The sequence below is a fragment of the Chelon labrosus genome (genome assembly GCF_963514085.1).
Source record: "Chelon labrosus genome assembly, chromosome: 11".
NCBI lineage: Eukaryota > Metazoa > Chordata > Actinopteri > Mugiliformes > Mugilidae > Chelon > Chelon labrosus.
This window is the reverse complement of record NC_140344.1, coordinates 24,737,331-24,763,463: the sequence shown is the minus strand read 5'-3', so window position 1 is coordinate 24,763,463 and position 26,133 is coordinate 24,737,331. Positions and strand designations below refer to the sequence as shown.

At 41.4% G+C, this 26,133-nt stretch overlaps 2 protein-coding genes across 9 annotated transcripts in view; one reads left to right on the top strand and one right to left on the bottom strand.

Annotated features, from left to right (window-relative positions):
• Positions 1–10,042: 10,042 nt before the first annotated feature.
• Positions 10,043–18,430, bottom strand: LOC311495798 (uncharacterized protein). 3 transcript variants are annotated; one of them, XM_084555406.1, is made up of 9 exons: positions 18,220–18,430; positions 17,976–18,062; positions 17,581–17,654; positions 17,187–17,316; positions 14,530–14,729; positions 12,147–12,425; positions 11,866–12,033; positions 11,476–11,700; positions 10,043–11,358 (listed from the first exon to the last, which is right to left on the bottom strand). In XM_084555406.1, the coding sequence occupies exons 1-9, from the start codon at positions 18,279–18,281 to the stop codon at positions 11,321–11,323; spliced, it is 1,263 nt and encodes a 420-aa protein (XP_084411532.1). In that variant the 5' UTR covers positions 18,282–18,430; the 3' UTR covers positions 10,043–11,320. The 3 variants fall into 3 exon arrangements, with proteins under 3 accessions (XP_084411532.1, XP_084411534.1, XP_084411533.1); XM_084555408.1 differs by having other exon boundaries at positions 11,476–11,646; XM_084555407.1 differs by having other exon boundaries at positions 11,866–11,991.
• A 4,211-nt stretch (positions 18,431–22,641) lies between these two features.
• The window catches only part of cnot1 (CCR4-NOT transcription complex, subunit 1), a 21,309-nt gene continuing 17,817 nt past the window's right edge, over positions 22,642–26,133 (top strand). For all 6 annotated transcript variants that reach the window (XM_084554927.1, XM_084554926.1, XM_084554924.1 and 3 more), the window contains exons 1-3: positions 22,642–22,747; positions 24,308–24,607; positions 25,416–25,523. In XM_084554927.1, coding sequence (XP_084411053.1) covers positions 24,506–24,607; positions 25,416–25,523 — 210 coding nt within the window. In that variant the 5' untranslated portion in view covers positions 22,642–22,747; positions 24,308–24,505. The remainder of the gene's footprint in view (positions 22,748–24,307; positions 24,608–25,415; positions 25,524–26,133) is intronic.

Below are 26,133 nucleotides of genomic sequence, written 5' to 3'. Positions count from 1 at the left end.
CTGCCATTGCGTTTCCCTGCATTACGTTACCCATCTTTACATCAAGGTAGGTGACAGGCACATAAGGAAGTGGTTTCAGCCCCCTTTTCTAATTTCTGGCAACACAGAGAAAAGGCGTATTATCCTAAATGTCAGCCGTTTGCTTTAAGTATGGGATGTTACCCTGGGTGTAGCTACTGTCCCTCGAGGACAAGCACACATGTTGTTGTCACCTTTAAAACTGCTATTTTTAAATTTAATTTTGTACTCTCTAAAAAAAAACTAAACTGCGTCCTCTTCTGTCCTGAATTCAAAAGTTAAGAGGCAAGAAATAAAACGTTTAATTCGTCCTATTTTTAATAAAGAGCCAGGCAGAACCTCAGCTCTTTTATTTGACAGTTTGAAGAATCATTGTGACTCGTTGAGATTCTCCATCCATCACCACCAGACCGGCATCCTTGGACATCGTTTCACACACTTTTGTCAAACTGAAGTTGTATTTGTCTGCTGAAGTACGTGGTGCGGCCGAGAACCATTTCTCTGTGTTAGTTTGGAATGAAAAAGTGAGAAATAGTACATGTACGTGTGTGTAACCTGCGTGCATGCATACAACAATGCCTTGCTCCAGTGTGTCTCCATCTCTCAGGTTTGCACATAAGGGGCTGATAAAAAGAAACGGTGGCAATGTGACAGCACTGCAACGCAAACCAAATCGACTTTCTTTCGCTCTCCTTCTTTCTTCGTTCTCATTGAGCGCTAAGCTCCTAACAATGCCGTGTTTCCCCCGATGATCTCCCTCTGCAGGGAACTCACCCCCTTCTTCCTAATTTCCCTCCACCTAAACAGAAAAGAGCCCAGTTAAAGACCGTCATTAGTGCCAGGCCATTTTTTTGTTTTCGTACTCTCAGAAGAAAGAGGAAGTGTTATCTGTGGCGGACAAACTTAACCCAATTAAGATCTGGTGGGGCGTAGGGGCTTGGCTTGGGACACAGCTGAGGCTGCCTGCCTGCCAACCAGGCACGCAGCCAGCCAGTCAGCCAGACAACCAACCAGGCAGGCAAGTAGCCAGCCGCCCAATCAGTCAGCCAGCAGCCAGTCAAGCAGTCAGCCAGCCAGGAAAGCAACCAGCTGTCTGCTCAGTACACCTCAAGCAGCTTAGCAGCCATCAAACCAGCCTGCCATTCTGTCAGGTAGCCAGGATCAGACAGCCAACCTCTTTATCCTAAAGAATGTTTGAATTTCAAGTTTTCTTATTGGCAGCATGATCTCATGTCTGTGCACGGTATTTCTACATATTGGTGTGTGCATGTCAGGACCAACCGTTTGGACAAACAAGACATTTTTAATAAGGGAGTTTAACCCTGCAAAGAAATGGTACAACAACTCCTAGAATTTTCACTGACGTCTTAAAGTTCTGCAAAGAAATCAGGCAAATTTAATGTGAGCTTGACTGTGTATATAGATTAACCAGTGCAGATAACGTAGTGTTGTGGACTTGTTTATTTCATTGTGCTCTGTTCTGCATTGGCACCACTGACGCATTGGCAAAATCACGCTGAGGGCCAATGTCAGACTGAATGCACACATAGTGAAAAATGAATAAAAACAGGTCGTGGGTTGAAATAAAGACTGGGACTTGCTTCAGGTACTGAACATAAAAACTGTCCAGGATCTCCAGTGACTTCGGACTCCAAAACACTGCACCGTTATTTCATGAGAGTTGAATTTACAAAGTAATCAAGGCACCAATTGTGCAACTTTTTTTTGCACAAAATCTCAAAGTGAACAGTGGAAATACAACAAGCCTGTTACAAAGTTATTTCACTTGCACTTATTCCTGCATTTTGTAGCTGACGTCCACTCATTAAATAAATTGACAGAGCAGCTTCATGCATATACACCGATCAGGCATAACATTATCTAATATTGTGTAGGTCTCCCTTGTGCCTCCAAAACAGTTGCAACTCATCAGAGAATGGACATGGGCCTTCTGAGGGTGTCCTGTGATATCTGGAAACAGAATTTTTGGGTCCTATGGGTTAAGGGGAGGGGCCTCTGTGGATCATCCCACAGATGCTTGATCGGTTTGGGATCTAGTGAATTTGGAGGCCAGGTCAACACCTTTTGTTATGTTTTTTTGAGTTGTTCCTAAAGCGTTTTTGTGTGTGTGACTGTGTCAGGCTGCATCCTGCTGGGGATGGCTGCTGCCAAGCATCAAGGAGTGTCATTGCTATGGGGTGGGGGTGTCTGGTCTGGTCTAGGTGGGTGCTACATGTCTAAGTAACATCCATACGAATGAACGCCAGGTGCAAAAGTTTCCCAGCAGAACATTGTAATGTCACAAGATGTATTGTCATAATGTTGCGGCTGACCGGTGTACAGTCGTGGCATTTTTATGCACATACGCTCATGTGAGTTTTGCATTAAGTTAGATCAGAACTTTAACTGGTTGAATACGTAGTCCAAAGGTCAAATACTCCTTCTTATTAAAATATACTTAACTAAGATGAACCCTCGTGAGTGTTCTGCATTTACCTTTCTGGACCTCTGGAAGCCGTATATGTTAACGCATTTCTTTAAATCCTGCGCTCCGGGGCGGCGTGAAGGCCCCGAGGACTGAAGCGTATTTTACGTGCTATCTGTTAAACAAGTGACAAAGGTCTGTTAATTTTCCATGAGTGTCTGCGACGCACTGTATGCACTGCAGCGGTGTCGTCTCCGAAATTGAGGATTTGCAATTAACCGAACAACAAAAGAGCCCTTGTCATATGCTAATGTGGACTGAGACTGAGACATCATCACCCCGCGCACGAGAGCGTACACCCCTCACACAGGCACACGCACACACACAGACGCGTGCACACACACACGCGTGCACACACACACACACACACACACACAGCGGCATATTTCAAAATCATCAAACCTTCTTCCCCTGGTGCCACACCTCACACTGGCACACACGCAAACACGCTCACCCCATGATCCGTACACAAGTGCCAGATACACACTCCAACAGCCAAACATGTTGATAATTAGAGCCTTGTTATTGGAAGGTGTTATCACAACAATTAACACCCTAATGTGTGTACGGGTGCGTGTGTGTGTGTGTGTGATGGTGGTGGTGATGGAGATGGGGTGGGAGGGAGGGAGTGGTTGTTGTGCGTGTGTGTGTGTGTGTGTGTGTGTGACGCTGGGTGCCGAAGACGTGTGCATTCCATTAATTCTGCCACACAGGCTCAACACACACAAACATGCGCGCACACACAGCGAGGGGTTCGATGTAACAATGAAACAGTTTCCCATTTGATGAAGTTCCTGTGAATTCTGACACAAAGGCAGCAGGAATAGGTGGAGTGATAGATTCTGATTGATATCCAGTGGGGAGTGGGGGGAGGTGGGGGGGAGGCGGGGTCTGGTCGGGGCTGAGGCGTGGGTGGCGATAGGCAAAAGGTGGGAGAACGTCGAGGGGGAACAGGGGGAAAGAGAAATGTCGCGGGCGGAGTGAGTGGGAAATGATGAATGATTCTAGAGACAAGGAGGAGAAGAAGAAGAAGAAGAGTTCTGGTTTAATTAAAAGCCAGTGCAAATGGAAAATAAATGACTCAAGAGGTGAGGAGGTAGAAGAGGGATGACAGAAGGAGGTGGGTACACAGGCAGAGGTGGGAAAACAGGAGGAACGGTGTTAAATGAGGGAGAGGAGAGCTGTGGAGGAGGAGGAGAACAAAATTTGAGTGGGATACAGAAACAGATTGTGTGAAATCCAACACCCTACTTTACTGATCCTAAACCATCAGTTGGACTTTTTTTGATTTTTTTGTAAATCTAAAATATTAATTAAAAAATGCACATATTTGATTTGACATTTGTTTTTACAGAGACAAAATTAATCGTGATCACTTGATGAAAATTTAAATTAAGGAAGTGACTTTTTTATTTTTGTGATGAGAATCAGCTTAAGAACAAATAATAGAATAGAATAGAATTGAATAGAATGTCTTTATTGTCATTGTACAGGTATAATGAAATTAAGGTGACCTGAGGTCCCTCTTAGGTGCCGTAGTATTGGAAATGTAAAAAACTAGAATAAAAAATATGTACAAAACTATAAGCACTAACATGACATGACAACCTCATTCACACATAATGTCACTGTTATTGCACATCACATGAAATTATTGCGCTTGTTTGTGAGAAATTATTGCACATTTGCACATATGAAATTATTGCACAGATGTATTGCACATTATGATAGTTATTGTATGAATTATTGCACAGTTCACATTATCATTTCTTTAATGTTCGAGTTGTTCAATGTGATTATGGCTCTTGCATAGAAGCCATTCCTCAGTCTGTTTGTACTGGCCTTCAGTGTTCTGAGCCGTCTACCGTTCAAAAAGTGAGTGTCCGGGGTGGGTCGTGTCCTTAAGTATCGCCTGGGCCTTCCTCAGACAGCGGGAGTTGTATAGTTCCTGTAAAGAGGGTATGGGGCAGCCGATGATCCTCTGGGCTGTGGTGACGACCCTCTGGAGCGCCTTCCTGTCTGCTGTAATGCAGCTTGAGAACCACACGCAGATGCAGTAAGTGAGGATGCTCTCTATGGACCATCGGTAAAAGGACACTCTGGGAAAAGTGGTTGTTCTTTAGAGTCCTCAGGAAAGTCTCTGCTGTGCCTTTTTTAATTGTCACCTTCACCTAAATGTTTTGCAAAACAGAATCATGATACCTCACATGTTCATCCATGATGGTTTTTAAAGTATCAAGTCAATTCAACTTCTGGGGTATTGATCTGGTCAGCTGAGTAGCAGATGGGGTTGCTTCAGGTGCACCAGAGGAGCAACAATGAGACTATCCACAAAACAGGAATGGTTTTTACAAGTGGAGGCCACTGATGTTTTTTCCATCCTCTATACTAGTTTTGCATTTGGCTAGGGTCAGTGCCACTGCTGGCAGCATGGGGTGATACTTGCACCCCTACAGAAGGAGCACAGGTTGGCAGTCCACCCCCTCCAGGATCAATATGTGCCATTGCCAGAAGTTTTGCTGTGTCTCCCAGCACAGTCTCGAGAGCATGGAGGAGATTCCAGGAGACGGGCAGTAACTATAGGAGAGCTGGACAGGGCCATAGAAGGTCCTCAAGTCATCAGCAGGACCGGTATCTGCTCCTGTGCAAGGACGACCAGGATCCTACGACATGAGCTTCAGAAACAGATGAGAGAAGGGTGGTTTGAGGGTCCAACGTCCTCTAATGGGCCCTGTGCTCACGGCCCGGCACCGTGGAGCTCCACTGGCATTTGCTATAGAACACAGAGTTGTTCTGGCAGGTCTGCCACTGGCACCCTGTGCTTTTCACAGATGAGAGCAGGTTTACCCTGAGCACATGTGACCAATGTGAAAGGGTCTGGAGAAGACGTAGAGTATATTATGCTGCAACATCGTTCAGCATAATCTCTTTGGTGGCGAGTCAGTGATGGCCCAGGGATTCATATCCATGGAGGGACGCTCTGACCCTGCCATTAGGTATTGGGATGAAATCCTTGGACCCACTGTCATACCCTACGCTGGTGAAGTGGGTCCTGGGTTCCTGCTGGTGCACGACAATGCCTGGCCTCATGTGGTGCGAGTATGCAGGCAGTTCCTGGAGGATGAAGGAATTGCTACCACTGACTGGCCCCCAGGCTCACCTCACCTAACTCCAATAGAGTCATTATGTTTTGGTCCAGGTTGCACCTCAGACTGTCCAGGAGCTCAGTGATGCCCTGGTCCAGATCTGAGAGAAGATACCCCAGGACACTATCCATCATGTATGCATACAAGCACGCAGGGTCCATACAAACTACTGAGTACCGTTTAGAGTTGCTGCAATTAAAATTAAGCAGTTTCAGAAGTTTTTTCACTTTGATTTTTGGGTTGTCTTGGAATTCAGACCCTTGTATATTGATAATTTTCAACGGCATGGCATCCTTTTGTTCCAAACACATTACCCTCCACCGCCCTCACACCTTCCCTTCTTATTTTCTACTCTCGGTTCATTAATCCAACCTTTCCTTCATCTCCCCCAAGGAACCCACGACGCCCTCCTCATCCTCACCCTTCTATACCTATCCCCCTCTTCATCTTCAGGACAGCACAGCGGCTCACTGATTAGCACTACAGATTCTCACACACACCTCTGCCACCATCTTCGTCATTACATGTTTCTGTGTGGAGTTGTGTGTTCTCCCCGTGTTAATGTGTGTGGTTTTTTTTTTTTTGCCAGTTGATCTATGGTTTCTTCCCAAAAACAACCCCAAAACACAAACTCTGAACAAGTCAGTCTCTGGATAAATGTCATAAAATGCAACTTGCCAAGAAAACGGATACAGGCCACAGTTTTTCTGCTGACTAATGTTAACACACCGGTGACAGAAGAGGCAGCGCTAGCTAATTTTGTATGAACAATATGCGTCACAGTCTCTGCTATGTGTCAGCAGACTGTGTTGTGGAATCTCCTGGTCATGCAGACCTCTAGGTATTTCTCCAACAACCATGATGATTTATTCTTAAAGATTGAGATAAGAATTCAAATTCATTTTTTTCATTTTCTGTAACCGCTTGTCTTCTGGAGGGTCTGGGAGTGGAGCGTATCCCAGCTGTCATTGGGCAAAAGGTGGGGTACACTCTGGACAGGTCACCAGTCTACTGCAGTCCATTTAGAATCACCAATGTACCTAACGAGAATGTCTTTGGATGGTGGAAGGAAGCCGGAGTATCCGGAGAGAACCCACAAACAAGGAGAACATGCAAACTCCACACAGAAAGGACCCAGCCGGCCAATGGATTAGAACCCAGAACCTTCTTTCTGTGAGGCATCATCATGATAAAAGGGTTGAATTCCTTTTCCACCAGATTCAGTGAAAATTCCACTGAATTTCAAACAAATTCACGCTGAAATGACATTCATGCTGTTGATGATCTGACGTATCCCAAGACACGATTAATTCTCTGAAAGCTGTTGACACTTAAACTATGAATTTAAGACACTTGAACACCAACAGTACGCTGCCTCCACAAACACACATGCAGTGTCCAATCAGAGTGTATGTGTACGCTGGTGTAATGAGGTGAAGACAGTTGTCCATTACGTCCTGAGTTGATGTGCTCCTCGCAGCAGCTCACCCACAGCTGGAGGAGAGGAGTAGGAGGCGCCATGAAGAGAATACCAGACACATTCAGGCACATTCACCCTCCGTGTGTTTGTGTGAACGAGCCTTTGACTGTTGATTTTACTTATGCAGCAGTCTCCAGAGGAGAGGATATTAATTGCTTTTCTACAGAAAAACAGAAACAATTTAAACCGGTGAAAATAACTATCTACCTGGATGAGGAGATTTAAGATTTTTAGATATGGGTTTTACATATACAGTAGGTGTGTAGTTTGAACCAGCTTGAGCACTTTTTAAAGTCCAGTGTTAAAAGGGCAATTTGTAGAGTTTTAGAAGACTGATCAAGGAACTTTTAAGAAACTCTACAAGTCCAGTTGCCTTTCTTAAACGCTTTTGGATATACCACGACCTGGATGACTGACAACCTTCACAGACAACCTTCTCTGTATCCCGGTCAGTAAATGAAAAACTTAAATAAGCTGTGGTCTGTATTTTCTCTAAAATGTTTGATGCATTGATTATGTTAAATCAAAACTGACGAGTTGAAAGGCTTATTTATACAGGTTTGAACTAACTTTTGTATCTGGATTTTTGCTACAGATTGACAGTTTCTCAGAGTGAAACTGATGTCGTACTGGTAAATAAAAACATTAGTCACATTTAGTGGTGTCAAGCACAATCATTTTCCCCCTCACATCAGAGGCCTTTACACTGAATTGCATGGATTTCTTCCAGGTCTTACCCTAAAGTCTCCTTGCCTAAAAAACAACCAAGTCTTCAGCTTAACCTCCGTTGATTTAAACTCAGGTGTGTGTCGCCATCTAGAGTTTAAAATTAGTAATTGCATCATAGCAGCTTCTTAGCGTAAAGCCAGTTTTTTCGAGGACACAAACTTGCAAACCAACAGATCATAAAATCTAGTCCCTGCTTAAAAAAAAAAGGTAATATATTTGTATATACAATTTTACTAATAAATAGATAAACTGCATATTTTGGTTTATCTGTGCACTAAATGTCTCCATGTTCTCTGACACCAGGACTGCCTTGCTCCACCAAATCGCAAAATAAGCTTGAATATTGTAGATGTCTGTCTTCACTACACCAAATATGCTTTATTAACGTCTCCTATAGTTTAACCCCTGGGGCTGCAAAACACAGGTCACAACACTTTGTGAAATGGCTGAATACCCTGGCCTGTTAATACATCACAACACGGGAACACCCATGAAACACAACTCGTGTGTGCCACTGAAAACCTTTGACTTAGTTTAGTAAAATTAAACTGGATAAACCAAACGTTTTTCTAAATCTTTTTTAAAACACTCTTCTCTCTTCATTTGTTTTCCTGATATCCTTAATCTGAGGTTAGGCATCACACTCTTGTCTTGTTCTTCCATGTTTTTTTGAGTTGTTCCTAAAGCGTTTTTGTGTGTATGTCTGTGTCAGGCTGCATCCTGCTGGGGATGGCTGCTGCCATCAAGGAGTGTCATTGCTATGGGGTAGGGGTGCCTGGTCTGGTCTAGGTGGGTGCTACATGTCTAAGTAACATCCACATGAATGAATGCCATGTCCAAAAGTTTCCCAGCAGAACATTGTATTGTCACAAGATGGTCAGTGTTATTTACGTCTCCTGTTACAGTCATAATATTGTGGCTAATTGGTGTACATTAAGTAAAAATCTGTCGCTACATCCATAATAATGCAGCATATCGATACTGGCAAAGAGAATCTGAACTGATTGTAACTGTAATTTTTCCCTTTGAATGTTTAATTGTCTCCCAAACTAAATAAAAGGCATCGAAAGAAATATTTAAATATTTCTCTGCATTTTATTTCAAAATATAATCAAGACCCCACCCCATTCGTACATGCTGTACATCAATAGTGCTGCACATTTACAATTTACATGTACACTATATTGCCAAAAGTATTCACTCAGTCATCCAAATAATCGAATTCAGGTGTTTCAATCACTTCCATGGCCACAGGTGTAAGAAAGTGGAAGTGATTGGTAACGACAGCAACTCAGGCCACACAAAATGACAGAGCGGTGTCGGATGCTGAGGCGCATAGTGCGCAGAGGTCACCTACTTTCTGCACTCAATCGCTACAGACCTCCAAACTTCATGTGGCCTTCAGATTAGCTCAAGAACAGTGCGTAGAGAGCTTCATGGAATGGGTTTCCATGGCTGAGCAGCTGCATCCAAGCCATACATCACCAAGTGCAATACAAAACGTTGGATGTAGTGGTGTAAAGCACGGCACCACTGGACTCTAGAGCAGGAGATGCGTTCTCCATCTGGCAATCTGATTGACCCATCTGGGTTTGGCAGTTGCCAGAACAGTACTTGTCTGACTGCATTATGCCGAGTGTGAACTTTGGTGGAGGGGGGATTATGGTGTGTGGATGTTTTTCAGGAGCTGGGCTTGGCCCCTTAGTTCCAGTGAAAGGAACTCTGAATGCTTCAGCATACCAAGAGATTTTGGACAATTCCATGCTCCCAACTTTATGGGAACAGTTTGGGGATGGCCCCGTCCTGTTCCAAGGTCCATAAAGACATGGATGAGCGAGTTTGGTGTGGAAGAACTTGACTGGCCTGCACAGAGTCCTGACGTCAACCTGACAGAACACCTTTGGGATGAATTACAGCGAAGACTGCAAGCCAGACCTTCTCATCCAACATCAGTGTCTGACCTCACAAATGCGCTTTTGGAAGAATGGTCAAAAATTCCCATAAACACACTCCTAAACCTTGTGGAAAGCCTTCCCAGAAGAGTTGAAGCTGTTCTAGCTGCAAAGGGTGGGTTGACATCATAATAAACCCTATGGATTAAGAATGGGATGTCGCTTAAGTTCATATGTGTGTAAAGGCAGATGAGCGAATACTTTTGGCAATATAGTGTATAAGAAAAATAAGGAGAGAGATTTGGACAATATCTACAACGAAAAAGAGAATAAAATATGAAGGTTTTGTTGTACAAATGTCGGCTTTCTGTTTTGAAAACTTACAGGTCACGCTTCGAAGGCTTTCCAAACCAAAGCATTTCTCCATGAATTACAGTGAACCAGACTGAGTGCGACCGTTTCTAACGTTCCGATTTTCTAAACCTGCATCCAGGCAAAGTGCATCAGAGACATTCAAGTTGAGAAAGTTCGAGGTGAAGAAAAACTGCGAGTTTAATGACAACCCCACATGCATGACCAGACATTTTAAATAAGAGTTTTCCAGTAGGTTCTGTTTAAAGCCATCCCTCAAGAAAATCCAACATGTGTTCAATTTATTTATATATTCCCTTCTGTTACCCTGCTAAAACATTTCAAGCTTCCTCTGGTACTTGAATGCAACCCAAAGACCTCTCTTTTTAAACGTGGGTCACAGAACAAAGCCTTAGGTCCAGATGTTGTCACTCAAAATGTGCTGTACATGGCAATTATTCATCTTGAAAAGAAATTTAAAGGAAATGTGATTTTATAAAGACGACAAAAAATAATACATATTGTACATTTTTCTGATTTGTCCTGAAAGGTGAAAGGATGTGCACACAACTGCAGACAGATTACTTCAGTTCATGACAAAAATAAATGTACATTATAAATAAAATTACATTTGAGCCGAGAAAACAGCTTAGAAAAACAAGCTTTCAGTCGGACGCTGAAATCCCCTCCGTTAGAGGATCTGAGATCAACAACTTTTAAGCACCATCTTGAAAGATTATTAGAAAAATAAGAAGTCCCCTTACCACTGTGTGACCGCCAATACCTCTCTTTTTCATGCTTTACAGCTGCCACCTCTCGCAAGGTTGCATTTGTGCATTTGGCTATACAAGCTACCTGATCCGTGTTTATCCTGTTCAGCTTCTCTCTGTAACCTACTCCACGTTATGAATCTAAACAGGCAAGCTGAACATTAAGAAAAAAAGGCGATGATGACGGAGGGATTTCGAAAAAAATACTTAAAATTGTCAATTAGAAAGAGTGCTCCATATGAGCTTCTATCAATCCATCCACAATGAGATCATATCTAACTATATTTTTTTTTTATCTTTGAGCTAAATGAGATCTACTACTTCTTGTTAAAAAAAGATCAACAGAGAAATTCTGTTCAGCTGAAAGTCGGACGTCGGAAAATGTTCAAAACACTGCTTGTGACCTCCATGTTTGACAGCGGTTGTTAAGTGGACGCCTCTGTTATTTCTTAGTGTCTAGGGCCACTCAGTCGTGGAAGAGGAGGGCCTGAAAAAAGGAGAGAAATGATTTCAGTATGAACAGATCATTTTGAAATTTTCGTCATCGGAGGCCGAAAGAAAAAGACAAAAGTGAGGGGGAAAAAATAAAACATTGATGATTCACCTGGGGCAGACAGAAGTGGGGGGCGAGAACTCTTCAGAGAAGGAGGTGCTGCTCGAATCCCGTGGGGGCCCCTGGGGCCTGGGTGGAATAAAGGCGGGTGCTGGAGAAGGGGCCCACGAGACATACCGGGACCACCGTAAGGCATGTGTGAAGGCATGGGACCGCGAGGGACTGAAGGATGTTGCAAGGAAAGCAGAGGAGGAGGTTTGGTTTTGGGATAAGAGCCTAAAAGAAGAAACACATTGCAGAAAACCAAGACAAGACTCAAAAATGCATGTTTATTTTTAAGGAAGAACCAGCTTCCTAGGACTGTGAATATCGCCGATACATCTCTGAAGGTTTCAAACTTTTTAATCTACTCAAGAAAGTGGTAAACTCTGTAGTCCTAACCTGGTAAAGGCAAGAGAGGCGCAGGTGGAGATGGGGAGTGGTCCAACATGGACCCCCCTGATACAGATGCAGAGGGTTGTGGAGGCCCAGGTGGAGTAGGAAGCAAAGGAGGTGGTTTTCCCAATCCTGGAGGTAACATGTTCCCCCTCTCGCCTTCACTACTGGAGGCTAGAGGGAGTAAAAGTAAAATTAAAATAGAATAGGAGATGGGAGAGGAATCAAAACCGCAACCAGCCCTCGTCTCAGCTCCTGCAGGTACTGATGCGTAATCAGTGTTTCACCTTGTACGTGGTCCTGCCGGGAACGAACGTACTCCGAGATGTTTTCCAACTCCTCGGGGTAGAGGTGCACCCCGTCAGCCAACAGCATGAGGAGTTGGCGGGTTTCAGAGGGAACAGTGTGGCGCGCAATCTTTTCTCGGTCCAGAAAGTCGTCCAGCAGCTGTGACGCCTGTGCTGCGATATCTGCAGGGTCCCTTGGAGGGCGCTCTTTGGTGAGTCCGCGAGTGTACTCTGCTTGAACAAAGTCCATGGCCTGGTCTTTGGGCATGTTGCGATGGACTGAGGAGGGAACGGCAATGTTAACGTGACGCATCAGGAGACATCCACAAAAAGAGCAGTAAAATCTAATGGGGTTCTTGAAGTTAATTTATGTGATTCAAGAGATGGTTTTTATTTTATGTGAAGTTGAGTAGTACTTTTGGATGCGAGTTTTTGTTTGTTGGAATAGTAGGGGTGATGAGGACCATGCAGTTTATGTAAAGATGTGCATTCAGTTATTTAAACTCTTTTTCTATTGCTTCATATATGTTCTTTGACACAAATGATTGAGGAGCAATCACACATGTGAATACTTTAAATGAATTAATAAACTTTAGATTATTTGTGTATTTAAGTTTTCTGGTGATGTATGATTTTTATGTATTTATTGATTTTGTTTAAGTGATTTCATTTTGGCAGATGAGACTGGACAAAAATGTATTCAGGACATTAGTTCCATTGTTGTTGTGATTGACAGTTTTGAGGATCTTGTTCATATAAAATACTGATTTGTTTTGTGCATGGTACGCTTATTGCAAATGTATAGATGCTGTTATACAAAGTGAACAGTATAGACTTTAATTAGGAGTCGCCTTAACTAAAAGAAAACCATGCTTTATTACAATATTGGTTTTATTTCAGTAGCTTGGGTCATCTGTTCTGTTCATTAAACCCGTTACATGCTCCTTGCAAGATGCTTTTCAAACACAGTTTGTCTGCACTATGGAATTGTTACCAATATGTAGAAACAACATAAACCGATCAGCCATAGCATTATGGCCACCTTCCTAATATTATGTAGGTCTCCGTTGTGTCTCCAAAACTGTTGGGACTCATCAGAGAATGGACATGGGCCTTCTGAGGGTGTCTGTTGGTGTCTGGCAACAGAATGTTGTTAGTGGGAGGCCTTTGGGTCCTATGGGTTAAGGGGAGGGGCCTCTGTGGATCATCCCACAGATACTTGATCAGTTCGGGATCTAGTGAATTTGGAGGCCAGGTCAACACCTTGAGCTGTTCTTCATGTTTTTTTGAGTTGTTCCTAAAGCATTTTTGTGTGTGTCTGTGTCAGGCTGCATCCTGCTGGGTATGGCTGCTGCCATCAAGGAGTGTCATTGCTATGTGGTGGGGGTGTCTGGTCTGGTCTGGTCTGGTCTAGGTGGGTGCTACATGTCCAAGTAACATCCACATGAATAAATGCCAGGTCCAAAAGTTTTCTAGCATTGTATTGTCACAAGATGGTCAATGTCATTTACTTCTCCTGATAGTGGTTTCAATGATGTGGCTGATGGGTATATGACTCATCAACATCTGCCAATACACGATTTGTTGATCTTCATGACTAGCCCATTATTCAGGGGAAACTCGGACTGAATCACTTCCTTTTCCAACTCTTTCCAAAGAACACCAAACCGTAAGCAAAATACTTATAAAGACCAGAAGAGCTTTGAGGGCAATCGCCTTTACCCTGAGTTCTACGTCTAAGTCAACAGGGACAACTACAGTGCAGTGGGCTCGCCCGCTCAGAAGCGTAAAGAGCCATTATGATGGACACTCTGAGAACACAATATCATCAAATTAGGCGACTCAAGCCAAAATGAGTATGTGAGTATGCACTACAGTTGTAAGGTCAAAGAGGAAGCGCAAGCTCTCTGAACTGATGACCCGCATTACAAAAATGAAACACAAGTTGTAATAAATCTGCATTTTTTTTTCTTTCTCTTTTTTTTTTTTTTTAAAAAAGACGGTTTAGTTTATTAAGTATGTTATGTGACGTGCATGTAGGTGGCAGGCAATGAATAGTTTGCAAGAAACTTCTAATAATGTATTGTGTAGATTTGTTGGGACTTGGGGTGATATTTTTAACCTGAAATGTTATGTTACAACAACCAAGGGCGGTATTATAGTTTTGTGTAACTGTAGATGTTTCAATGGGATTATTTCTTGTTTTAATTTATTTGGTTTTACACTGTCTGTTTCTAATTGTATGTTCAAAGAGTGTGTGGGATCTATAAACAACGTAAACCGCATTAGACTGTTGAACTGAGCCAAGAAAATGGAAGGGGGAGGGGGTTGTAACTGAGGTGGTTTGGGAAAGCTTGAATGAACACGAGGGGTACGGACTTACTTTTGAGGGATTCTGAGAATATGATAACAGTGCAGGAGGACAGAGCTATGTTTGTCTGCTCCACCAGAATACAAAATGGGGAGCCAACTGCTCGGACATCCTGCAGGGCCCGGGTCAGGCCCGATTCCGCTTGAAGGTAGAGCATTTCCACTGACAGGCCACGCTCCTGCAAGCACTGGCTTAGCGATTTGGGGTAATCCCTTTGAGAGGAAGAGAAACACTTTGTTAACTTGACATTTCTATATTAAAAGGGATAGCTCTGTGTCTTTTAAGTGCGCTTGTGTCAGGTATTTATCCACAGCAGTTCATTTCCTGGCTTCTTTGCCTCTCCAAACTGGGGGCATACCTACCACCACCTATGACAGATAATTTGCTGCCCGTGGTTAAGTATCTCACACAAACGCACTTCAAAGAAACCAAACTATCCCTTTAAGTGACTCACCTGGAGTTACATCTCTGAGGGGTGCAGAGGGTTATTTCTTGGTTTAAAATGTGTTTTACCAACAAAACCATGGAGCATCACCACTGTGGGATTCATGGTGGCACAAGTTTTTCTGTCATAGATGTGTTAAGTGTTGTATGTGTTCAGGTAATACATAGGGTCTTTTTGAATTGGAAGACTTGTAAGTGAGTGGATCGGGATTTGAAGAATTCCGTCAAAAATGCATAAAATGGCTGCAAAAGTTTGTTTGAGAGAACTTTGTTAAAGGATGAGGTTGATGTGATTGTGGTTTAGATATTAGCAAAATAAAAATATACTTATAATATACTTATATACACAAATACAAAATGCAAAATCTGTCTTGTTACAAGAATTAACATCAGTCCTTCAGTTCTTGTGCGTTTTGTATAAAAGCCAAGCAATTGTTTGGTAAGTTTAATGAGTGGTGGTTGTGCATGCATTGTTTAGATAGATAGATGTCAGATAGTCTGGTGATAACCAGCACTGTCCTGTTGCACACTCACATGTGTCCAAACTATTAATATTTCTAAGTTGATGCTTGATGACAGAGACAGTGGCCATACTTGTGGCACAACTTCAGAGTTGCTTTTTGAAAAGAAACTTGTGCATGATTGAATGTTGGTGTTGCATAGAGTGGGGAGTTTTAAATGTGCCTCTACTACTAAGTGGATGGTAAATACTTGTTATCACCAAGAATAACATTTGCCTTGTGTGTGTAGCGTGTTGCTGGTATGTAATAATAGCCCCCTTGTTAAAAACATAAAGTAGATTGTTTTGAGAGAATGCGTCTTTCTGGTACATGAAGTTGCATTTGACGTGTAAAGGTGTATAAAGAAATGTTATTTAATGGCATTAAGAACTTTGATAGAAAGGGGTGTTTGTCACTTTGGGAGACAAATCCGACTCTACTTTAAGACTGCTTTAAAATGGTGGCCCAGATGACATATTTTCATGTCACTAAGACATCCTACTTTCTTTCTTCTTTCTTGCGTGAGCATGATATGAACGTGGCTTTTAAGACCAAGCTTGGCACAGGGAGAAAAGTTCATATTTAATGAAGTGGATGCCGTTTCAGTCAGCTTTCTTCTTCTGTAACATATGCTCCAAGGGTTTAGCAAGGTGTGTGGCGTCATGTTGCCTCAAACTAGTTTTAAAGACAGTGAAGGACAACAACATGATTTAGAAATGATACACTCAGAAGGAGGAAACAGGGAACTGCCCACTACTCAATTTGTCAGACATAATTCTGCACAACCCAGAAAGCAAACAGAGCTTAACAGGATTTCAAAAGGGGCGTCTTTTCCATTGTCGTTCCATGACATGATGACTGATGATGATATATCACTTGACAGCAGCTTATCTTTAGGATCTCTGGGAGTTCTTCTGTCAAATATGCATGTATACAGGGTCAACTGGTTGTTTTTATCTAAAAGGCTATCTCCTACCTGTGCACAGCATACTACTCTTAGGATAGCTGCACTGATTTACTATAAATAAGCTGTTTAAAGAGCTTAAAGAGACTAAGAATTCCAGACTGCAGTGCAATCTGTACAGAAGGTGGTTTTTGTTATGTTCTCCTGGCTCCACCATACTGTATTAAACAACAACAGCAATATTTTATACGTTTGTTATCATCCATAAATATCATAAAAATACCTTAACAAGCCAGCTTTCTAAGGTACAAAACTGAGTGGCCAGAGTGTAAGACAAAATCTGGACGCAGGTAAAATATGATCATCAAAATAGGAGGGGAAAAAAGGAAAAATTAGGTATTGTTTCCCAGAAAATCAGTCTTTACTTAGAACTCCAATGTCTTCAATCCTGATTGAAGTGAACAATAACTTCCAAACGCACCACAACTGTCTCATCAACATAAACCTAATGTATGTTTAACTTATCAAAGTTTTACCTCGGCCGAGGTCAGAAAACGCCATCGGCTATCCCCCATTAAAAACAACAAGCAAGGCTTGAGAAGCCTGCACAACCAAAAGATCAAGATCAGCAAGAAAGAATCCTTTACAGATGAGTCCTAACAGAATGATGTGTTGCCCTCAAAAATGCTTGAGCCCAAAATAAATGAATAAATAATTAAACACAATTAAATGACACCAATGTTGTCTCAGTGGCATAAAGCCAAGTATTAACTATTAAATCCTGCATGCAAAAGTAGCAACGGCTTTTTTTTAGTACTCACGGGCACTGGTTGGTGACAGAAAGGACCACACAGTCAGCTGGCTTCTTCTCCTCTTGCACCTGTCTGTAGAACTTCTGATAAAGGGTTTTACGTCTGTCCGCGGGAGTGCAGCCCTCTGGTTTGGCTGAGGCTTTGAGGATGGTGAGGGAGTTGGAAGAGAATAAAATGGAGGTAAACGGATCAATATTAGAGAGGGTGGAGTATAAAAGTGAGACGGACATGATGAAGCATCAAACCATTTAACGTGCACTGGAACAATCACAAAGTGTGCACTGATGCTGAGAACTTTATGGAGGATTTAAAAAGCTGTTAATTAAATTGCTGACTAAAAAAACAACAACAACATACACGACGCACATATGTTTTAGTGAACAACATGAAGCAGAAGTCTCACCATTTGGCTGATTTTTGAACGCCTCATACTTTACACCTCCGCTGTAGTTTTGGATTTGTTCCAGTTCTTCGTAACTGAAAGGAAAACAGTGTGAATTAAAGTTTAATGAGGGAGGGCACATGGATCCGGTTCACAGTGTTAAAAATAAAACTTCCCCATCCAGTTTATTATTAGTCTGATTTTTGTGTTGCCACTCAATTTGTTGCACTATGTAAATTCTTGTTCATTATTTTATTAATGAAAATAATTGTATTTAAGAAGAAGAGTGGGCTTGACAAGCAGCACAAACAATCATAACAAAGCTTTATAATGTAACTGAATAATTATATATGTGATATGCATTACCTACACATTGCTCTAACTAAACATTAAATGTGTGAGAGAAAGGTGGGTACCTATCTAGGGCATCCTTGAGCTCTTCGGTCCTGTCCTCCCTTGAGGGATAAGGAGCTGCTCTCCGAAACATACGCAGCTGCTGAGCACTGCACAACACAATACAATTTTTTTTATAGTTAATTATAGTTAATTAATGGAGAAAACGAATAACACTTGATGGAATTAACCCCTTTTGTTGTTTTGTGCTTCAACCATCATGCTAACCGCTAATGCTAATCTAGCTACAGGAAACGAAAGACTTACCTTCCATTTGGGTTGCCTGATTGCCGCCGCCCACCTGTCGGTGCCTTCGCCCAAGCCGACATTTTACCTACACCGTGGCTTCACCGAAATGAACCACTGTTTTCGGTTGCAACGCCTAAAAGAAATTTTCTCCTGGTGCCCCTTCACCACTTTTTACTAAACACCTTCCCGAACAAGTGGAGAGAGGAGATGAGTTCTTCTTCTGGTGGTGTTACTGCGTTGACTAGCAACCATACAGGCGCTCTACCGCCACCTGCAGGATGATAACATACTGCAGGTAAATACAATGAATACAGTATTAACGCCTTTGAATAATTTCCAGTAATGAAAGTTGGAGTAAACTAGTGACTTTAAACAACTTTTATATAACGAGCATCTGAAATAAGTGGCTTGTTTAAAATGTAGTTTCTTCTCAAACTGTGGATGTCTCCCCTCACATACAGTAGTTTAATGTACTGTTCAAGGCACAGATAGGTAAAAATCCAACATTTTGGATATATATTATATAAGAAAGAAAATGCTAAAGCAAATAAGTGTATAAAAGCTCAGTTGCAGTTGCAATTAATAAAGGTATTTTCACTTTACATAAATGTTGCTTGAGTGGGATTTGAATTTTACTAGGTATATTTGTACATTGCTAGATAAAGCATCTGGTTAATAGTTGTTCAGCAATTTCAGTTTTCAATTCTTAATAAAAATGTTCAGAAACACAATTTTTCACTTTACCATTAAGGGACATTAGACTAATGTCAAAGAAATACCAATTTAATCACTTTAAAATTGAATTATAATTTATGTCATCCTGTGTACCTTCAGGGATTAGTCTGTGCAAAAACAAGCAAATGCATAATTTTCATGTCATGTGTTACATGTGTTACATGTGTTAAAATGGGGAACTTTACAGACTGCAATACGTCTAGAGGCACATACCATACAAGTGCAATATCTCCAGCCGGGCATCACGTTGTATTTACACCCACAGTATGTCCCTCAACACATTTCCTGTCTGACTTCCACTTTCCAATAAAATCAGAACTGCCAGCCAGTAAATGTATTGCGCTTGCCTTGAGTGTTTTATAAAAGAAGCAAGGGAGCCATTGCCGGAGCTTTATATTTGATGGCTTAAAAGCAGTCTCACAAGATCAACTTTATCTACTCTTTCATCAACAACAGCCACCTATGAGGAAATGTGGACAGCAGCCAGATTGTCCTTTAGGATGATGTTAAGCCAACAGTGGCAGCTGGAATAGACCAAGAAAGGTAGCAGAGAACACACGTCCAAAGAGATCAGTGTACACATAGTGCTTTATGGAGAGGATTTTATGGTTTACAGTTGTGCAGCTGGACAGTGTGACATTGTGTTTAATGGGAAGGAGTCCTTCTTATGTCACAGTGCCAATACAGAAATTTTGGATACCCCTGCTCATGCAATGCTTATTCCTTTATTGTTTAAAATGTTGTAGTTTGTTGAATAATATGAAAGAAATAAGAACTATGAAATATTAATCAGTCTCTGTGTTCTGTCAGAGCTTCATGGGGTTGTCACCTGGAGCTTTCCAAAGTGATCTGAACGAGCCACGACATGAGACTCAGCGGTTACGTTCCATCAGGAAGTGTATTTTTATCCTTTCATTTACAGCTGAGTCTTTATTTCTGCTTATTTCTGCTTTTCTAATCAGCTAACAGTGGGGGTTTCTAAGTTAACCATTCAGATTTTGCCAAACTCTCAGTCAGCCCGGCACTGTTGTTAAAACTTTAAATATGTTCTATGTTGTTGTAAGCCCTCTATTTAATTTGAAGATGCTTTGAATCCTTCTCCAACTCATTCACCTCCACGTCTTTGCATCCAGGGCCCAGGTCGAGCTCATCACAGTCCACTCCTCATCTAGACCTGATCTCCAGCATTCTCTTCTTATTATTAGCACTACCACCAGTGACTTAACCTTGGGCTGGTTTCCTATACTAAGCACTTTATGATGACATCAAGATTGACTCTCATCACCAAGAACATTTCTCTTTTTTGGCACATTATTAAATAACAGCTAAACCATTAACCTTGACAGAAGTCTTAAAATATACTCAGAGCATGTTGGCTGCTTTTCTTTCACTCAGAGGAGAGGTCCAGCTAGTTCTAGACTAACTCACTTGAGTTTTGGACACGTTTGTCATCTGATTTGGCACGCCTTCACTCTGATTTTTGGTCAAACAGCCCTTACGGAGATCTGTTCTGACTCAATGTCCTGTTAAAAAAAAAAAAAAAAAAAGACGGTCCCACGCTTAAACCAAATGCAGAATGTTGTTTGTAGTCATGTTAGTTAAGTGCTGCCTTGAATTTTGAATACATGGCCAAAAGTGTCACAGCTTCTCCTCACTGCTTCATGGTCAGAACCACAGACATGTTGACAAGAACCAGATATATGGACTAAAGTAGAGATTTCGACTTGGCTGATTTCTTTTTCTTCTTATTCAACCTTGATAGCCTGATTTAGTGTCCTCTGAGCATTTAATGTTGAGATGTGAAACATTAATCTAAGGTCCGGTTAATTGTTGATTTCTGAGGCCGGCAGCTTTTGTGAAGTCTTTGGGGGTGTTTTGATGGTTTTTGCACCTACATTTGTTTTTTTAATTTTTTTTTTCCATTTTGACTGACCATATTGAAAATGAACCATGGTTTCTTTACATATCCGAGAATTTATTGCCATTATATTATTTGCTTATATTTATACTAAGCTGAAGATACTGAAAATCTACATGACCGCAACACATGGCGTATAATATCCATCACATTTAAAAGTTAAATTCAGACAAAGCCACAGATTATAGTTAGCGGTGTTGCTTTTTGAGTATTCAGTGTGTAGTGTACGAAAATCACTCTTATTATGGAAAATATGTCATTTGCGGAATCTAAAATATGAAACTAATTTTGACGTAACAGTCTTTTGCCTGCAACATGACATTTCATAGTTTGATGTCTCCAGCAACCCGTTGTTGTATGATATATAGAAAGATTTTGAAAGAGTCGATGTGTCCTAACTTTTGACTAGCCTTATGGCATCATGGGCTTTTTTTTTAATAAAGATGAATCCTACCTTCTTCACTAATGCAACTGAGAATGTCTCGCTTAGTTCCCCAGAGTCTAGTAACTTCCTGTGCGATGCATTTAACATTACATGCCCTCAAGCTGGGAACACGCTACACAACTTTCGCAGTTTTACAGATTTTCAAAGGCGATTGAGAGACTGGGGATCACACACTTAACAACTGCGCCTGATGAGGGACCGCAGACTACATGATTTGTCAAATCAAACTCTTGTGCAAACTGTCACAAGTGCAACAGTCATGGTATGCACCGCAACAAACTATAGGCACTTGTACTCCTGCCACAACTTGATCAATTTCTGTGGTCCAGGTTCGCTTTGCAGGCACTCTCTCGTTGTTCTTGAAAAAATGGTCTGCACTTATTTGGTCTGCACTTATATCATATGTCATTTGAGGAATCTAAAAGTCTGCACGTCATCCCATAAGTCATCCCAACTATTTCCCTCATTGTCTGATGAAGATCCCATAGGATCGAAACGTTGCTTGTTTAAAATTAATAAATTGCACTTGGAGCATACACAGCGTGCAGACCATTTTTTCAAAAATATATATCCCTTTTGTCTAGTACCTGAACTATTTTATTTGGATGTGCGCACCCGGATCCACTTTTTAGACTCTCTCGTTGTTCGCCATCGTTTTTTTAATATTCCTGCAACTTCCTGTCGTCTTCTGATGGTATTCCTTGTGTCCCACCCTCTCTTTTTCATTGGTACTTGGCAACAACGTTCACACTACCCGTTGAGATTATTCTCAAAAAATTCAGAAGTTTTTGATTGACTGCGACTGAGGTGGGGTCTGTTCTCGTCACACACTAACAGATTTTTGTGCCGACTGTCCCCAATTAAGGGTTAAATCTGGCAAAAAATCTTGTAGTGTGTCCTCAGCTTCAGTTTGTAATTCAAATGAGAAACATGATAGGCGTACAACTACGGAAAGAGAAAGTCTAGATTGATCTGACTGTGTGAGGGTCAAAGCTCCTCTACTTTAAGAGTGCTACCAGACATGTTGCACATGTTGGCGAGCTGTGATCCAACAGGATACATTTCATTTCCTTATTTGCTCAAAAACAACATTGTTTTTTTCCCTTCTTGTGTGAAACTACTAAGTCACGTCCATTTTCCTGTTCATATAAACTAACAAGAAAACCAGAACTGATTTTGTTGCTAAATAGTTTTTATCTTCTGAAATGAATAAAACACATATAAACAGAATGAATCGACGGCAGTCTGCACCTAGTGTGTCGCGCTACTACGCTCACGCACTCGGCTCGAACCGTGAGCGCGCCCCGACGGTGACAGTCGCCATTTTATTTTGAAAATCAAACTGATCTGGAGGCTCGGCTATAGGTTGTAGCAACCCTTCCATTTCGTCAAGTTTGTTGTGGGAGACAAGGAGGGATGAGGATCTGAGTTACTTTCTTGGGTGCACGGTGAGACTTATAATATATTTTAGCGCACAACCGTTGGTAGATTCATATTTAACACACAAACAGCGACAATAATATGGAGGATGGCCGTTGGCCACCACCGTCGGGAAGGTCTATTTGCTGAAAGGCAGCTGTCATATCGGTCACATTAAGAAAGTACAAAATCCTCAATCTAGCTATGTTTTTTCGTGCGGTGTGTATTGTTTTCTATAAATAGATTGGTTAAATGAACACTGGCGGCGGTAGTAACATAAACTCAGTGTGTAGGGCTTATTCGTTGTTCTGGGATAGTCAGCATTTGTACTACAGTGTTAGCAATTCCAAAGACTAGTCGGAGCCCGAAGAACTAAGCTAACGTTAACAAGGTTAATGTTAACGTTGGCTGTTACGATCGCGCAAAATCCACTTGCATTGTTCACTTCCTTCGAGTTCACGACTAAACGTGGTTTTCGAAACTTTACCAGCTGGATAGCAAGGGGAAGTAAAAATGCGTATTTATTTGGTTTTTCCGTTTCACACTCGGCAGCTTGAAACGGGCTCGTGCTGCTAATGTTAGCTTCTCGTACATGCTAATTTAATAGCATTAGCTTTTAGCCTACACCAAGTTGGTAAGGTTTCGCATAGGTTAATGTTATGAATTGACTACCACTAACTTATGCTGAATGGTTGCGATACGAATATAGAACACGGAGGCCCAACATGTGGCATAGAAAGAAATAGCCTGCAATGAATCCAACGGTTAACGTTAATGCTAGGTTCGTTATTCGGTAAACATGTTGGCTAGCGTTAACTGAAACTCCTCAGAAAGTGTTTATCAGCGTCATGGTGATGTTAGCTGGAGTAGTTAGCTAGGTAGCAACAGGGCAAGGACTGTTGTCCATGTAAGGTGGTGTTTATTTTAAATCTATAAATTAACGTTAACTCGGTCGTATCATTTCGACGTCCGGTAAAGTAATGATTCAAAGTAACGCTCAAGCAATGTGTATTGCTTGCGTGTGGTCAACTGCTAATATTTGCTAACATCCTTTAGCTTGTTCTTTGTCTCTTTGGCGGATTTCTGACGGTTTTTTACGCTGTAAGTCGCTTAAAATTCACGGCAAACTGCACGAAATGGATGTACTTTGTTGGTCGTTTCGTTGAACGACTAAACGCGCTTTGAGTCTGTATGCCAGATATTGGGGTACTGTTGAGGCCTAGTGCAATCTACTGGCACGGTACGTTTATGTAATCATATAATATCTCAACGCAGACACTGAACTAAACTACACAGCTTGAACTCGCGTTGTCTATTGTTTCAGCGTTTATTAGAAGATATATGGCCACTCAGCCGACGCTTAAATACATTTCACAGCACTTTTTGTTCTGTTATCAAAGTAGGCCTCAAAGCCTGTCACAGTGTTTTGTATTATCAGTTGATAGTAAATATTGTCCTACACTAAAGTACTTCAAAGTTTAGTGTCGCTTAAATTGAATCCCTCTTTCTAAAAACAAAGAATAAAACAACAAAATAAATTATGTTCTAAATAATTTTATTTTCTAATATGCTTTGTTCTTTCATTACAGATGCTGGACTTGATTTTAAACTGAAGGATTCTTACCTACAAGCACTGGGGGACACTGATTGGACCGCTCATTTGGAAGCCAACATTTTTCACACCTTTTGGGGGGGGGGAGCAGAAGTAACCTATCACTGAAGTGACTAAAGGGGAATAATGGTGATTTTGCGCCGTGCTCGGCCGCCTGCTTCCGCCCCAACCAGCAATGAATCTTGACTCGCTCTCGCTGGCTTTGTCTCAAATCAGCTATCTGGTGGACAATTTAACAAAGAAAAACTACAGAGCCAGCCAGCAAGAAATACAGCATGTAAGTGGTAGCAATGGCATCATATACTGTTTTTTTCCTAACACCTGTTAGATTTGTAAAAGCACAGTTTTCTCTCAGTTTCAAGTATGTTCGGGCAAAGCAAACTATTAAAAATTTAGATAGTCTACACCACAGTGAGCCAGGTTCAGTCCTCACCTGTGCCCTCTCTGAAGTTCAGACCTGCGGCGCACGTGGGAAATCCTTTTAAATAAACAGTGTATTGCAAACACTTGCCTTCTGTCTACCAGGACACCATCTATCCCTCTACACCTGCAGCTATGTCTGCTTATTATTTCGGCCGGTAACATTTATCCATGTTAAGTAGTGTTTTAAGCACCCTGGCCGTGAGGAATCCACAGTGTCGTTATAGTAACACTGCGCGAGCAGGGACTTGCAACTATTGTCCAGTTAATTATTTGATTGTGAAAATATTTAAAAAAGCTGTCCAAGCTCCGTTTAGGGAACGACGGACAGTGAAAAACCTCAATTAAGAAACTAAAAGCAGAATCAGAACACTCAATTCTATTTTTTACAATTACTCCTGGCTAAAACCACAATTGTGTTTTTTTTAAACAGTGTAGGTCAGGCTCGGTGTGGCAATAAACTTTAATTTAGTTGCCTAACTTGCAAGAAGTAATCATTTGATCAGCTAGGTTGGTTTCTCTCACACCTCACCAGTTGTTTGTTGTTACAATTGCTGTTTTAATGTTCATACATTTTACTGTGCCTTTCGAAATAGTTCTGGAAGTGTCTGTTCTTAAAATGTCTTGCTCTTCCACACATACTGATATTTCTTTTGTTTTCCCAGATTGTAAATCGTCACGGTCCTGAGGCAGACAGGCATCTACTACGCTGTCTCTTCTCACATGTGGATTTCAGTGGCGATGGTAAAAGCAGCGGCAAGGACTTTCACCAGGTAATTTTTGATCAGAAACACATTTTTATATATAAGCTTCCTTTCTGAGATCATTGTTAGTAGTGTTACTGGATAGATCTACTCACAAGTTATACACATATTTATATATAGGCTTCCCACTCGCATTCAAGGATGTCCACGCAGCCAGATATCAAACATATCATTTAATGGTTTACTTTTGAGGAGTGCAGTAATGAGACGCTTATCGTTGCTTCCCTCAAACGACACATCTTTACCACTTGCAAAAACATTTTAGACGGCTGACGTCTTCAGCCCACATCTAAAAGAAATGCGAGCTTATATCAGGAAATGGGCAAAGCAAGGCAGTTGAGTTGTACAAGGCTGAACGTATGCCTGAAACCCTCTTTTAAATATTACCAACAGTGTTAGGCTATTACTGTATTTCACACTAATGTATTCTTTAAATTAGATAAAAGTGTTTGTACTAATTGAATATTTAACAAACGGAGAAAAAAAGAGGGTTGTGTATTTTTGAGGGAAATTGTATTTTAACATTTTAACTGGTACACGTGGAAAAGTTCCCCTCAGTTTGTGTGTTAAAGAAACATGTAGCTAATTTGCGCTTTTTGTACATAGTTTTATCTCAGTT

What these genes read in the sequence shown, in the direction of transcription:
- LOC311495798 (XM_084555406.1), bottom strand. Translation starts at nt 18,281, where the DNA reads ATGTCGGCTTGGGCGAAGGCACCGACAGGTGGGCGGCGGCAATCAGGC. An exon ending in GTTCAAAAATCAGCCAAATG is followed by an intron (nt 17,317 to 17,580) that starts GTGAGACTTCTG and finishes CCATCCTCAAAG; the next exon opens with CCTCAGCCAAACCAGAGGGC. An exon ending in CCCACTTCTGTCTGCCCCAG is followed by an intron (nt 11,359 to 11,475) that starts GTGAATCATCAA and finishes TCCTTTTTTCAG; the next exon opens with GCCCTCCTCTTCCACGACTG.